General features: G+C 35.8%; 2 protein-coding genes across 7 annotated transcripts in view; one reads left to right on the top strand and one right to left on the bottom strand.

The window, feature by feature from the left end:
* The first annotated feature begins 787 nt into the window (after window positions 1-787).
* Window positions 788-10,063, top strand: LOC103716941. Of its 4 annotated transcripts, none has more exons than XM_017845161.3 (6): window positions 788-1,924; window positions 7,696-7,793; window positions 7,964-8,033; window positions 8,152-8,272; window positions 8,462-8,526; window positions 9,448-9,832. In XM_017845161.3, the coding sequence occupies exons 1-6, from the start codon at window positions 1,474-1,476 to the stop codon at window positions 9,468-9,470; spliced, it is 828 nt and encodes a 275-aa protein (XP_017700650.2). In that variant the 5' UTR covers window positions 788-1,473; the 3' UTR covers window positions 9,471-9,832. The 4 variants fall into 4 exon arrangements, with proteins under 4 accessions (XP_017700650.2, XP_038972257.1, XP_008803368.2 ...); XM_039116329.1 differs by having other exon boundaries at window positions 789-1,924; window positions 7,964-7,988; XM_008805146.4 differs by having other exon boundaries at window positions 790-1,924; window positions 8,392-8,526; window positions 9,448-10,063.
* A 429-nt stretch (window positions 10,064-10,492) lies between these two features.
* LOC103716942 (alpha-aminoadipic semialdehyde synthase) overlaps window positions 10,493-11,360 on the bottom strand; it is a 73,080-nt gene continuing 72,212 nt past the window's right edge. For all 3 annotated transcript variants that reach the window (XR_003387512.2, XR_003387513.2, XM_039116328.1), the window contains one exon: window positions 10,493-10,849. The gene's annotated coding sequence lies outside the window, so the exon portion shown is untranslated. The remainder of the gene's footprint in view (window positions 10,850-11,360) is intronic.

Raw genomic sequence — 11,360 nt, 5'->3', positions numbered from 1 at the left:
TTCAAGAAATCCAAATATATTTGATTGCTAAAAAAATTATGTAAAAAGATTAACTTTTTTGAAAATTAATAAATTAAAAAAATCTATTATAGTATTTAATATTTTCTTAATTTTTTGCTTTTTCTTTTCCATATATTTTCTTAAGTCAAATGTAAATTTCAATTTAATCTCTATAATTAAGCATTAAAGAGTATCATATCATATGCCCTTTGAACTATAAAATATACTATGTTAATGTTCTCATTTTCTCATGTGTAATGACTGATAAAATTTCGGTAGAGGTTTTTGACGGTAGGATTATGCTTGAAATATTGAATTAAAAAATTTGAAAGTTGGTATCAACCAAAGCGAAACAAAAAAAAGTTTACCTTTCAAAATAATAGTCAAAAAGCTATTAGTGACATGTGGAATCTACTTGCCAGCACCGGCTAATCTAATTAGGATTTTAAAAAGTTCATTAATCAAGTATTTTTTTTGCCTTTGTCTATTATTTTTTTTTCTTTTACTTAATTTTATAATTCGAATTCTTATTTTTATTTTCGTGCTTTTTTTTAAAAAAAAATTGGTTTTTATCTAGGATTGGGATCCTTTTTGGTCTCCGCCAATTCCATGTCAATCAACAACCTGCAGGGACCACTTGAATCAGAACTGCATACCTCAGCCTCTCCGGCCGATCCTGACCGTTGGATTTGCTGTGCAGACAGGTGACCCCGTGCATCGTACGGTCTAGATCGTCCTCCAGGCGGCCCAACCATCCTCTCTCTTTCCAAAAACAAAAAAAACCACCGTCCCGGAACGAGCACAAGATCGAAATTTACGGAGAAATTCTCTCCAAAACCATTCACAAAAATAACTCCCCAAAACCCTAAAAAATAGGCAAAGATAAAGGGAGATCTCTCCGATTTCCGAACTTCTCTGGGAGCGAGAATTCTTCCTCCAGAGGAGTTGCAGCCCCTCAATTCCGCGTCTCTAACTAGAAATTTATCCTTTTCCCGTTTTTGATATTGTTTTCTTGTGATATTTTTGTTTCCGGGGTGTCTCCGGTGTTGCCACATTGTGGGATTTTGCGTTTTTACGGCACCAACCAATCCTATTTCTCTTTATATCTGTCATGGAAGAGAAGTTTTTTTTCAATTGGGTGTCGAATTTTTTCCATCGTCTGAAGCAATATTGATTCGATTCTGGCGGTGGACGGTTGGTGCTTTCAGGATAGAAATTGTGGATTTTTGAAAGGGTAGCAGGGTTTTTTTTTTTAAAAAAAAAATTTGATTCAAGCCGCCGTTTTTGATTCATACATTGTTGCTTTGCCTTTTAGGTCCCTTAGCGTTTTGATTCTTTGGTATTTTTTGCAAAAAAGTTATTGATTTTATGATGAATTGTGATTGATTTTTTGTTGGGGATTTTCTGTTCTAGAGATTTGGGCTGTAGTTATTGTTTGAAGGGTTTGGATTTCGCTGGAATGTGTGCACAGTGATGATAAAGAGAGAAGCTTTGCGATTATTCTCTTGTCAATTCCAGACTCTTTGGAGTATTCGTGGTTCTATGGCTTTAACTAAGCATCCCTTTTCTGCAACCTTCTGTGGGTTTAGTCAGTTGAGTGAATCTTACGAGCAGGGTAGATTCCGTAGTCGGGCTTGGGTTGATATGAGAATTAGTTTCAGAAAAATTTCGTCTAATACCTTGAGATTGAGAAGCTGTATGGGTCGCCATGATGATGTTTTTAGAAGAGTCGATGATGAAAGAGGAAAGGCTCATGCCGTGGCACCTTATTGCGAATCCCTTCGTAATTCTGAAGTAGTCTTTGGAGAGGAGGTGGGTGCAAAATTGGTGAATGGAAATGGAGCATGCATACATGGAAATCCCCTTGGATTTTCTGACCATTCATTGCCCGAGAAATTGGTGGTTGCTGTTGATGTTGATGAAGGTATCTGTTATAAGCCCTTAGTATGCATTAGTATATTTGCTTCTATGGCATGTGTTCGATTATTGTTATCACTGATATTATTCCTGTTTATATGAGGCTTTCATTGTACATTGTTGGTTGAGGAAGAGGCATGCGGTTGTTTTTCAATGATAAACTTTTTATTGATGGCATGTACCAATATCTGTGGAAGCTTTAGTAAGCATTAAGTATTTTATCTTTATATAAAGTTCCCTAGTTCTAGCTTGCATGCAACTTGCTATACATACAACATCTTCTTTACATATTAAGTTCTGTTTGATGCTTGGAACTTGTAAGGATTTTTAGAAAAGAATGATTCCTTGCCACATTATATATTTGCAAAAGAGATTACTGTTACCCTGTGGAGCATTATGCCCTTGTGCTGAAATAGGCTGCACCAACCTGGGATTGACTTGTTCTTGTCTTCAATTATTATTTTAGAGAATACTGTCTATAGATGCTCCAACTAGAATAGCTCTTATATACGTTCTGAAGTAGTTTCTGGTTGGTGGTGATGCACAATTAATCTTCTGAAAGCTGCAACTTTTTCTTTTTTAAATCGGATTAGTTTGGAGAGGGTAGAGACATTCATTGTTATTGTCACCATTGATTGCAATTTTATGTCTTGTGTGAGTTGTGATTATACATTGGTTTCAAAACTGCTACCAAGTTTGGGGTTTTAATGGAGGAAGACGAAAATCTAAGAGATTTTTTTTGCAGTTCATCAATGTAAAGATAACAGGAAGAAACGAAAAAGAAAAGGAAACAAAAAAAGGATAAGAAATTTAGTAGAAAGATGTTGAGTGGGATTTCCTTCACCTTATGTTGCAGCACTGGATTTTGGAATATAAAAAAATGTAGGTTTTGGGATCTTCTTGACTCAGGCATCTAATGTGGTCAATAGGATACCTTTCAGCTTATTTGAATGATTTCTTGACATCTAGAAGGTGGACCTATTTCACGGTTTCTTTTAATTGTTGTTTTCAGAAGTGGTAGTACATATGCTTTTCAGAAAGTAGGAAGCTTAACTCTAGCCTAAAATTCATCAAAACACTACTATCTCCTTACATCCTTTCAGGTGAGCAACATTTCTTCTTTTTTTTTTTTTTGCTTAAAGCAACATTTCCTCTTTCCACTGCTTTGAAATGGCTTCAGCATTTATGTTAATATAATTAGAACTTCCACTCCTAGAGGAGGAAAAATTCTAAATGGCCAAATTCTCTTTAGCATATCGTGGCCTTGAAAATAGTGGTTGGCGTGATCATATGATATGTGGGTCGGAAGTTTGTTGCTTTAATGGCTGTAGTTCAGTCCTTGTTCTTTTTGTCATCCAAGTTTTGCTTTTTGTTTCCAATATTTCTCTCAGCTAAGCATCATTCTGTTAGGCACAATGTTGTCAAGATCGGGTTTAATTGCAAATCTTATAAGTGGTTAGATCAGACTGGATCACGGATCAAACCACTGATAGGAAGATTTCCCCCTGCTGATTTTCTTTAAGAGTACCCTAGATCACCTCATGATTTTCTTCTAGAAATTTAACAAGATAAGAGACACGTCAAAAGTAAGAATATGCTAAATTACTATCCATTAAATATAAAAATCCGTACATATAGAAAATGGACTTTCACCTGATTGAATATGTAAATAAAAATGGGTTAAGTTACATTCAATGATTAAAGGGATTGTGAGATCCATAATACTGATCTAGATATACAAAAAGGGTTGCCTGATGCACGAGGCTCTGCCACTACGGGGTTTGGGGAGGGTCATAAGATCATAATTGTTTCTGATCAAATGATGACATCTAGATTATTTGGGGCTATTTTGATCTAGATTATAGTCATAAGATTTTGACAACACTTATTTCACAACCTTGTCTTCTTTATTTAGATCAAGTTTTTCTGTACCGAATCTACCATTCCATAACAGGCAGGCCATATCGATAGGGCATCAATAAAGTATAAGGGCTTGATACGGCATTGTACTAATTACTGATACACGGCACAACTGCTACCTCACCTCTAGCAGTATATCATGTGTTTGTAGGGCTCAAATGTACTGGTGAGGTACTAGTTTGGTGCTCAGTGTCAATGCAATAAACCTCGATTCAGATAAAACTTCTGTTTAACTTTGATGGCAACTGGATGCCAAATTACTTCAATAGGCTTTATTTACAAATAATATGGATGAAAACGATGGTCAAATAAATTATTATTGGAAAATTGACATGCATTTAAAGAGCATCAGTAGGACCTACATGGCACCACTTTAATGTGAATTTGGTTATACATATTGTTTAGAAAACTAAGACGTTAAAGACAAGCAAGAAACATTAATTTATGACTTTAAGGTTTCGTGACCCACATATTGCGCTTCAAATTGAATACTCCACCGAATGCAAACCACTTTTGGTAGATCGTATAAGGCATGCTTGCCAATAATGAAAAGAATCAAATTCATCATATGCATTATTAGTAAGTCTATAGTTATTAAACAGCTAAGGTAATCATACCATCTATCCAAATTGGTCAACGTTGATCTATATTACCGGTATATCTTTACAGACTTGGTTATGATTTTGACGCTTGGCACCTAGTTGCTAATAATAATAGTAGACCCATGACCTTTTATCTATGGATTTACTAGAGAAATGTTGTAAATGATGAACTGCAGTACACAGGTGGCCAAGGGACTGCATAGTGCTTAGGTGAGTAACTAAGTGGACTAAAAACACAAATACACACTATGGAAATATATTAGAAGGATGACATTTATTTTAGGATCTGTTTTAGTCATGACGTATCAATTTGTAGCGATGCAAATTTTTCTTGCATGTCATCCTATAGTTTTAATTGTTTGGCCTAAAAAATGCTCAAGAATTTTAGTTAATGTAGCAAGCAACTCTAACAAATAATGAATAATAAATGCAAAATTTGAAGCAAATAATTAATCAATAATTAATAAAGTTCATGAGTTGTAGCTAAGTAAGATGTTTAGGCATAGGTCATATTACCTCAAATTGCCTTACCTACTACTACATTAGTCGCCTAAAAGATAGTCTAATCCACCTTGGCTGCCTAGGCCTTGGCATGGCGCTTGGACACCCAATATGCAGCTAGCTTGCATGCAGGGAGGTCTAGGTGGTTGGCCCATAAGTTTAGTGGCTAGGAACTGTGTAAGGTCATCTATTTAGTGCTGTAAAATAAACCATCCACCTCTTTCATATCTTAGCATGCTGATGTCTTGCTCTAGATACCTGTGCTGCATCTTGCCATTTTTCTTTTTTATTTTATGGAAAAGGCCCAACTCTGTGCTTGAGCTTCTAATTGGATCCATGTATAGGTGTAAAATCTGGGTGAGATACACTTTTATAGTCGCGTACTTATGTTTGGCAATATATATAAGCATTGTCCCCCCTTCTCTGTAAGTTATAGTTGTGCAGTTAAATGATAGAATTTTTCTAGGAAAAGCTAAATGTGATTTAATGATACTTATGACAACCACGTTTTATCTTTTTTTTTTTGGGTAGGAGATGGCACAATGGTAGACCTCTTTAAAAGATGATTATCATAGATGTCGTAATGCTTGGGATCATAATCCTATTGATATTGCTTTAGCCATATGCTCTTGTAATTCTTATGTCCTTTGACGATCAGTCATGCTTTCTGGTAGGAGATGGCTAAAACTCTCATCTTGGAAGGAAGAATTCATCAAATGGCAATTTCCTGGATATGTCCTTATATGTACTTTCTGTTTAGGTTTTAACAAAATGCAGTTAGGCCCATACTCATCACTGGCTAGCATAGTACATGCAGCATGATATCAAGTAGAAGCAAAAGAAAAGAAAGGGGCAAAAAAGGAAAGGTGAGAGGGAGGGAGATAGAGGGCGTAAATACCTTTAGGCTTGGTATTCAGTAGTATGGAGTCAATTAGGGCTGGTTCAGGTCAGTTTGCCCACGAATTGCCCCAGTGAGGTAGTGGATAGTAGTTAATCGCTTGTGTACTATGTACTGACGGGTACACCTAGTATTCATATTCCTTGGTGTCTATTTACACAACATCAAGCAGTATTATCTAATGTGCTCCGAGCACTTCCCTAAATTTTCAAGTGAGGGGAGACATTTGAGTGCCTCAACAGTCCCCGATTGAGGTGACTTTACTGAATCAATCCCTAGACAAGCCCTAAGACAAAGCGAAAGGCATGCAAGTGAGTGCTTCTTCGTTGTCTATCATTATTCTTCTTTTCCCTTTTTTGTCATTCTTCTAGAACTCCGTTAGCTGTTTTAAGGGGCATCTTGTTCTAATAGAGCCCTTACACATGAGGGGTTACTTTAATATGTTCTGCAATTTATTTTTCTTTAAGTGAAAAACATCGAGTATGCTGAGTTGGGAAGTGGTACTTTATAGCCATATTTGAATTTTGAAGCTATTTAGGATTTCTAACAGGTTATTTTTGCTGCTCTTGTTTAAAAGCATGTAATTTAAACTGGTATCTTGATGTGATGTTTTCCAGGATATGGAGTGTTATATCCAATGTTAAAGATGATTATGATTTAAGATGTCAAAACTTGAGTGATTAATTTTATGATATTTGTGTTGTTTTAGATACAGATAGCATTTGCTGCTAATGAATTTATTTAACTTTTCATGAATTAGCACTTTCCTTTCTTCGAGCACCCTTTTCGCACTTAGCGCCTCAGGAGATGTGGGGTTCCATTGACATGAGGGCACCTTTTGCTTTTGACAACCTTGACATCAAGATTTAAAAAGAAAATGAATTCATGTTTTGCAGTTGTCATGTTGAGATGTGTATCCATTTTCTATGCATTGCTTTTTTTACTTTCTGTTCGCTTTGCCTTCAGTTCTTCATACTTTTGATTCTTTAGGAGGGTTAAGTTCTTTTTTAATGCATTTTTCTTGCTTATGGTGAATAAATTTTAAAAGTCCTGAAACTTTATTAGGAGCAAGGTACGATTCTTGGGAGTTCTACCTGGGTTCTCATTGTCGCGTTTGAGTTGTACGCTTAGTGTCACATTGGAGTCAGGATTGTTTGCTCAAAATAAAAACCACTACCCAAGATCTAACATCCAAGTTCTGACAAAAAATGTCAATGCCATGTGCTACAGCCTGCAAGCCATCCATGATATCTGTTAATCCCTTCTGTTACTTGGAACTGCAACCCCTGAATATAAGTTGAAGGACCTGTAAGTATTTAGGTCCAACATTAATTGCTGATGTAGCAATCACACTTGTAAGCATACGGGAAGCATGAGCTCTGAAGCTTAAGGAATAAGCCTGTAAAGTTAGACAGTCGACTCTGAGCAGTTTATGTTGGAACAGTGTCCCTTTAGTACAATTGCTGTATGCAAAATCTGGATGCATGTATGAGTTAGTTGATTGCTTATAAATTTTATGACATTATATGAAAATTCTCATCTTGCTCTCATTATGCTCGTTGGTGGATGTTGTAGATTATTGCAAATATAAAATCTGGGCACTGGTATTCTTATGAAACTTTATAGTTGATGCTTTATATTATTTAATTTGGTCTCTCAGCATTTTTTCTGTAAGCATAGGACGTAAGTTTCTCAAAAAATGAAGAAGAAATTTTTATTTGTTTTTCTGAATATCATAGTTCTGTTTGCAAATGAGGCTATGTATTAATGTCATGGTTAAATGATTGTATTCTATTATGAAACTTTTTCTGGATATATGATCTAATCTTTTGGTTCCTCTGGTTATCTTATTTTCAGTCCTCGGAAGCTTTCTCTCAGCTTTAAACCAATTTATTGCGGATCGCTACTCCTCAAATCACTCAGTGACAGAGTACTATGTATACGAGTTTTTCAAGGTACTATCCAATGGCTTCACTTTCTTTATTTCTTTTTTTTTTTTGATTGGGTGGCTATATGGAAGCTTGGTTCTTGGTCTCCTTTTTTAATATAATGAATGATCTCACTTTTTCCCTTAGTTCTCTGTTGCAACTCAAATGCTTATGCATTTGTATGTGATTCTCAACAGATATGGAATTGTTCTCGAGCGGAAGGTGCCACTCAATATCCCATATACTGTACATGTTACATTTTACCTTGTAATGCAAAACTAATGAGTTATTTGATGCAGACAAGTAGAATTTTATTTATTATATTTGACAACATCTACTAGTTCTCCTTGATTATATAAAGCTCTTTTTTTGCTTATTGTGGCAGCTGATATCCGTGTTCATGAGTTCTTTAAAACTGTTTATTTCAAAGAGGGTATTCATCCTATCCCAGGTGCTCAACATGTTCTTCACAAACTGGCCACATTTTGCAATTTATCAGTGGTGACGTAAGTCTTCCTCATATGGATATTTTTGATGTGATTTTTGTTCTGAATGATGCAACTATTTATGTTTTTACTTGCCACAATTGATGCAATTTCTCTGAATAAGTTGTTGCTTTGAAAAGATCTCGGCAGCATGCAATCAAAGAAGACACACTGAAGTGGATTGAAAAGCATTATCCTGGATTGTTTCAGGAGATTCACTTTGGGAATCATTTTGCTTTGGATGGACAATCACGGCCAAAATCTGAGATTTGCAAGTAAGCCATGTTAATTGAGTTTGATGCTCTCTTTAGCTTAAAACATGATTAGTTCTATTATATGCTTTATGCTTGCATGTCTTTCATTGTTTTGAGTTAAGATTTTAAAGCTGCTAATCGGAAAATGAACCTCCTCCTAGACATTTGGATACTTGCATTTATAGATAGCTATTTTTTCTTGCATTATCAGATATTGTCAACAAGCCAAATTTTAGAAACATGCTTTTCTCCCACAACGTCTGGGCTTATTTCCTGACCACGTTCGCAGAAGCCTGACATGACGACGGATGTTAGTATTGCGATATGAATGTGCTTGATAGACTTCATAAATGCACAAGTAGAATTAAATTATTAAAGAAATTGTATATAATGTACTTATGTTACAGCATAGAGTGTTATCTTGGTGTCTTTATTTTCTTTTCATTCTTCTTGCAGACCTTTATATGTAGCATATTACAAATTTGTGTTGCTCTATCTATCAAATTTGTACATACTTGACCTGATGACCTAATGGTCATGACTTCATGAGGATTCGCTCCAACATGTGCTCAAGTTTCGTAAATAAAATACAATCAAATACAATGTTTTAATACTGGGTGTTTGGTAATTAAGTCTTTTGTCAAGTTTTATCTGATGCTTCTTTTGCCTTCTATTCCTTTTTAATAAGTTTCAGGACTTATGTCATGTACTGGTATATTCTTAAGCATTTTTTGTCCAAGCTCTTTTGCATTCCGTCCATTTTGTTAAACTAAAATACTCCTTGAATTTGACCCCAGTTCCAACCATAAAAACCAGGCTAGTTCTTGAGTTGAATTTATTCTCTCATCCGACAAGATGAGCCTTTGCTCCTTCATCCATTTCCATAAATCGCATCGAAGCTTCATATTGTTTTACACTGATATATTGAATTACTCTTCACAGGTCTTTGGGAGCCCAAGTTCTGATTGATGACAACCCCCGATACGCTCTTGAATGTGCAGATGTAGGTATCAGAGTCTTACTCTTTGACTATGAAAACTCATATCCCTGGTGCAAGACTAACTCTGCAACCTCGCACCCGCTGGTGACCAAGGTTCATAATTGGCAAGAAGTAGAGAACCAGCTGGTCTCATTGGCAGTTCCTTAGAGCTTGGCTTGGAATGCATGTGGAAAATTTTTCCTTAAACATTTTTGTGGCCTTTGATTTCAGATGGATTTAAATGGAGACTGAGTTCCTTGTCAGGAACATTTCCTAGGGAGATTTTACAGCTGTTACAGGTTCCTTGATTTCAAAAAACATATAAAGCAGGGTAATTTATTTGATCAATTGTAGATCAGCTATAGAAGGGCTGTAAGTTCATCTAAGTGCTAGGTAGCAAGTCTAGAATCAAATCAAGTTCTCTCTGTTGAACCACACTCAAATGAAAGAGGTAAGCAGTATTTCTGTGTATACAATTACAGTGACGACATTATGAAATTTAGTAAACCAACTACAAACTAGTCTCATTTAGGAAGTTGTAGCAACATTTATCAATTGAAATAGATGTCAATTGGACCAGTTTGGGAATCGTCTTTATGCTGTGTTTGTAGATCAGAACTATTGCTTGTCATAATCAAGTAGGATGTACTTTTATTCATCCGTTGCTTTTTTAGCCATTTCACAAGAATATTTTGACCATCCTACTAGGAAAACCCTAGAGAAGGTAAACTCATGGGCAGTACATTTTGGGTTGAGATTGAGGATTGAGGGGTTTCAATTACCATCTTTCCTACTTTTTTTGGTTCTATATTATCATTGCAAAGATAAATGGTCTGCATACATAAAATGTTATTATAGAGCTTTTGGAGTAGTCATCACTAGCAGTAGTGATGTTCCAGATGTCTGTAAACAAAATAATCGCCATTTTATGTCGCATGAAATTATTTTCCTTAAAAAAATGTAGTAGAAATTATGGGTTTGAAAATCAAAACTTGCACCCCGAGAGGGAGAAGAAGAGAGTTGAATCAATTCTGCGATCCCTCAGGATTACTGTTTGGTGAGCATTTAGCCATTTATCTCATGTTTCCAGATAAATTAGCCCAAAACTCTGGCCTAGATACATGATGCAAGCAGTCTCTTGGCTCTTGCAGCAGTGAAGCATAGGTCTCTGTTATGCTGTTTGGGACCTTCTCTTTCTTTTCTTCTAGTTATTGGCCCAGAAGCTTCACCATGTTTTGAATTTGGAATGCATGCAGCCCTTGTTGTCTTGTTGCAAGTACCCCACGCGAAGATGAGGTTCTTTGAAAATCTTTTCCAGAAGAGCAAGGAATATTTTCCATGTTTTCTTGCTCTTATTGCCTTCACCTGCATTTGTTGCTCTGCACCAGCTTGAGTCTGACTTTGGTTTTATGGAATAAACTAAGACTTTGGTTGCAAAGTAAAGAAAATCCATGCTGTTACGGATAACATTTCTTTTATAGCATGATTATTTTTTATTCTCAAATCCAAAGTCGCCTTTACGTTTTAAGAGAAAATAAGCTAGGATTATTATAACTTCTTGGGTTTTGTAAGTTGTTTTTGCCAACAAACAGCCTAAACCGTGTGCAAGAAACAATCACAATAAGACCAATGCAGAAGAATTGATCTATAAGGTGGTGTATCAGTATTAGCAACAAATATGTGTACTTAGAAATCATTTTGGCTTGCCATTGGTAGCGAGTGCCACCTATGCATGCAATCACCCTCCAGCATGGCTGTGCATGCCACTATTGGCTTTTCTCTTTCCCAGTGCTCTTTCAGGTAAAAAAATAAATTAAATTTGCTATGATGGCACACTTGAGAAAACATAAGAGAATACTTGTCTCAGAAATAAATA

Source organism: Phoenix dactylifera, unplaced genomic scaffold, assembly GCF_009389715.1.
Source record: "Phoenix dactylifera cultivar Barhee BC4 unplaced genomic scaffold, palm_55x_up_171113_PBpolish2nd_filt_p 000085F, whole genome shotgun sequence".
NCBI classification, from domain to species: domain Eukaryota; kingdom Viridiplantae; phylum Streptophyta; class Magnoliopsida; order Arecales; family Arecaceae; genus Phoenix; species Phoenix dactylifera.
The sequence above is the reverse complement of the archived record's forward strand: the minus strand, read 5'-3'. Positions and strand labels throughout refer to the sequence as shown.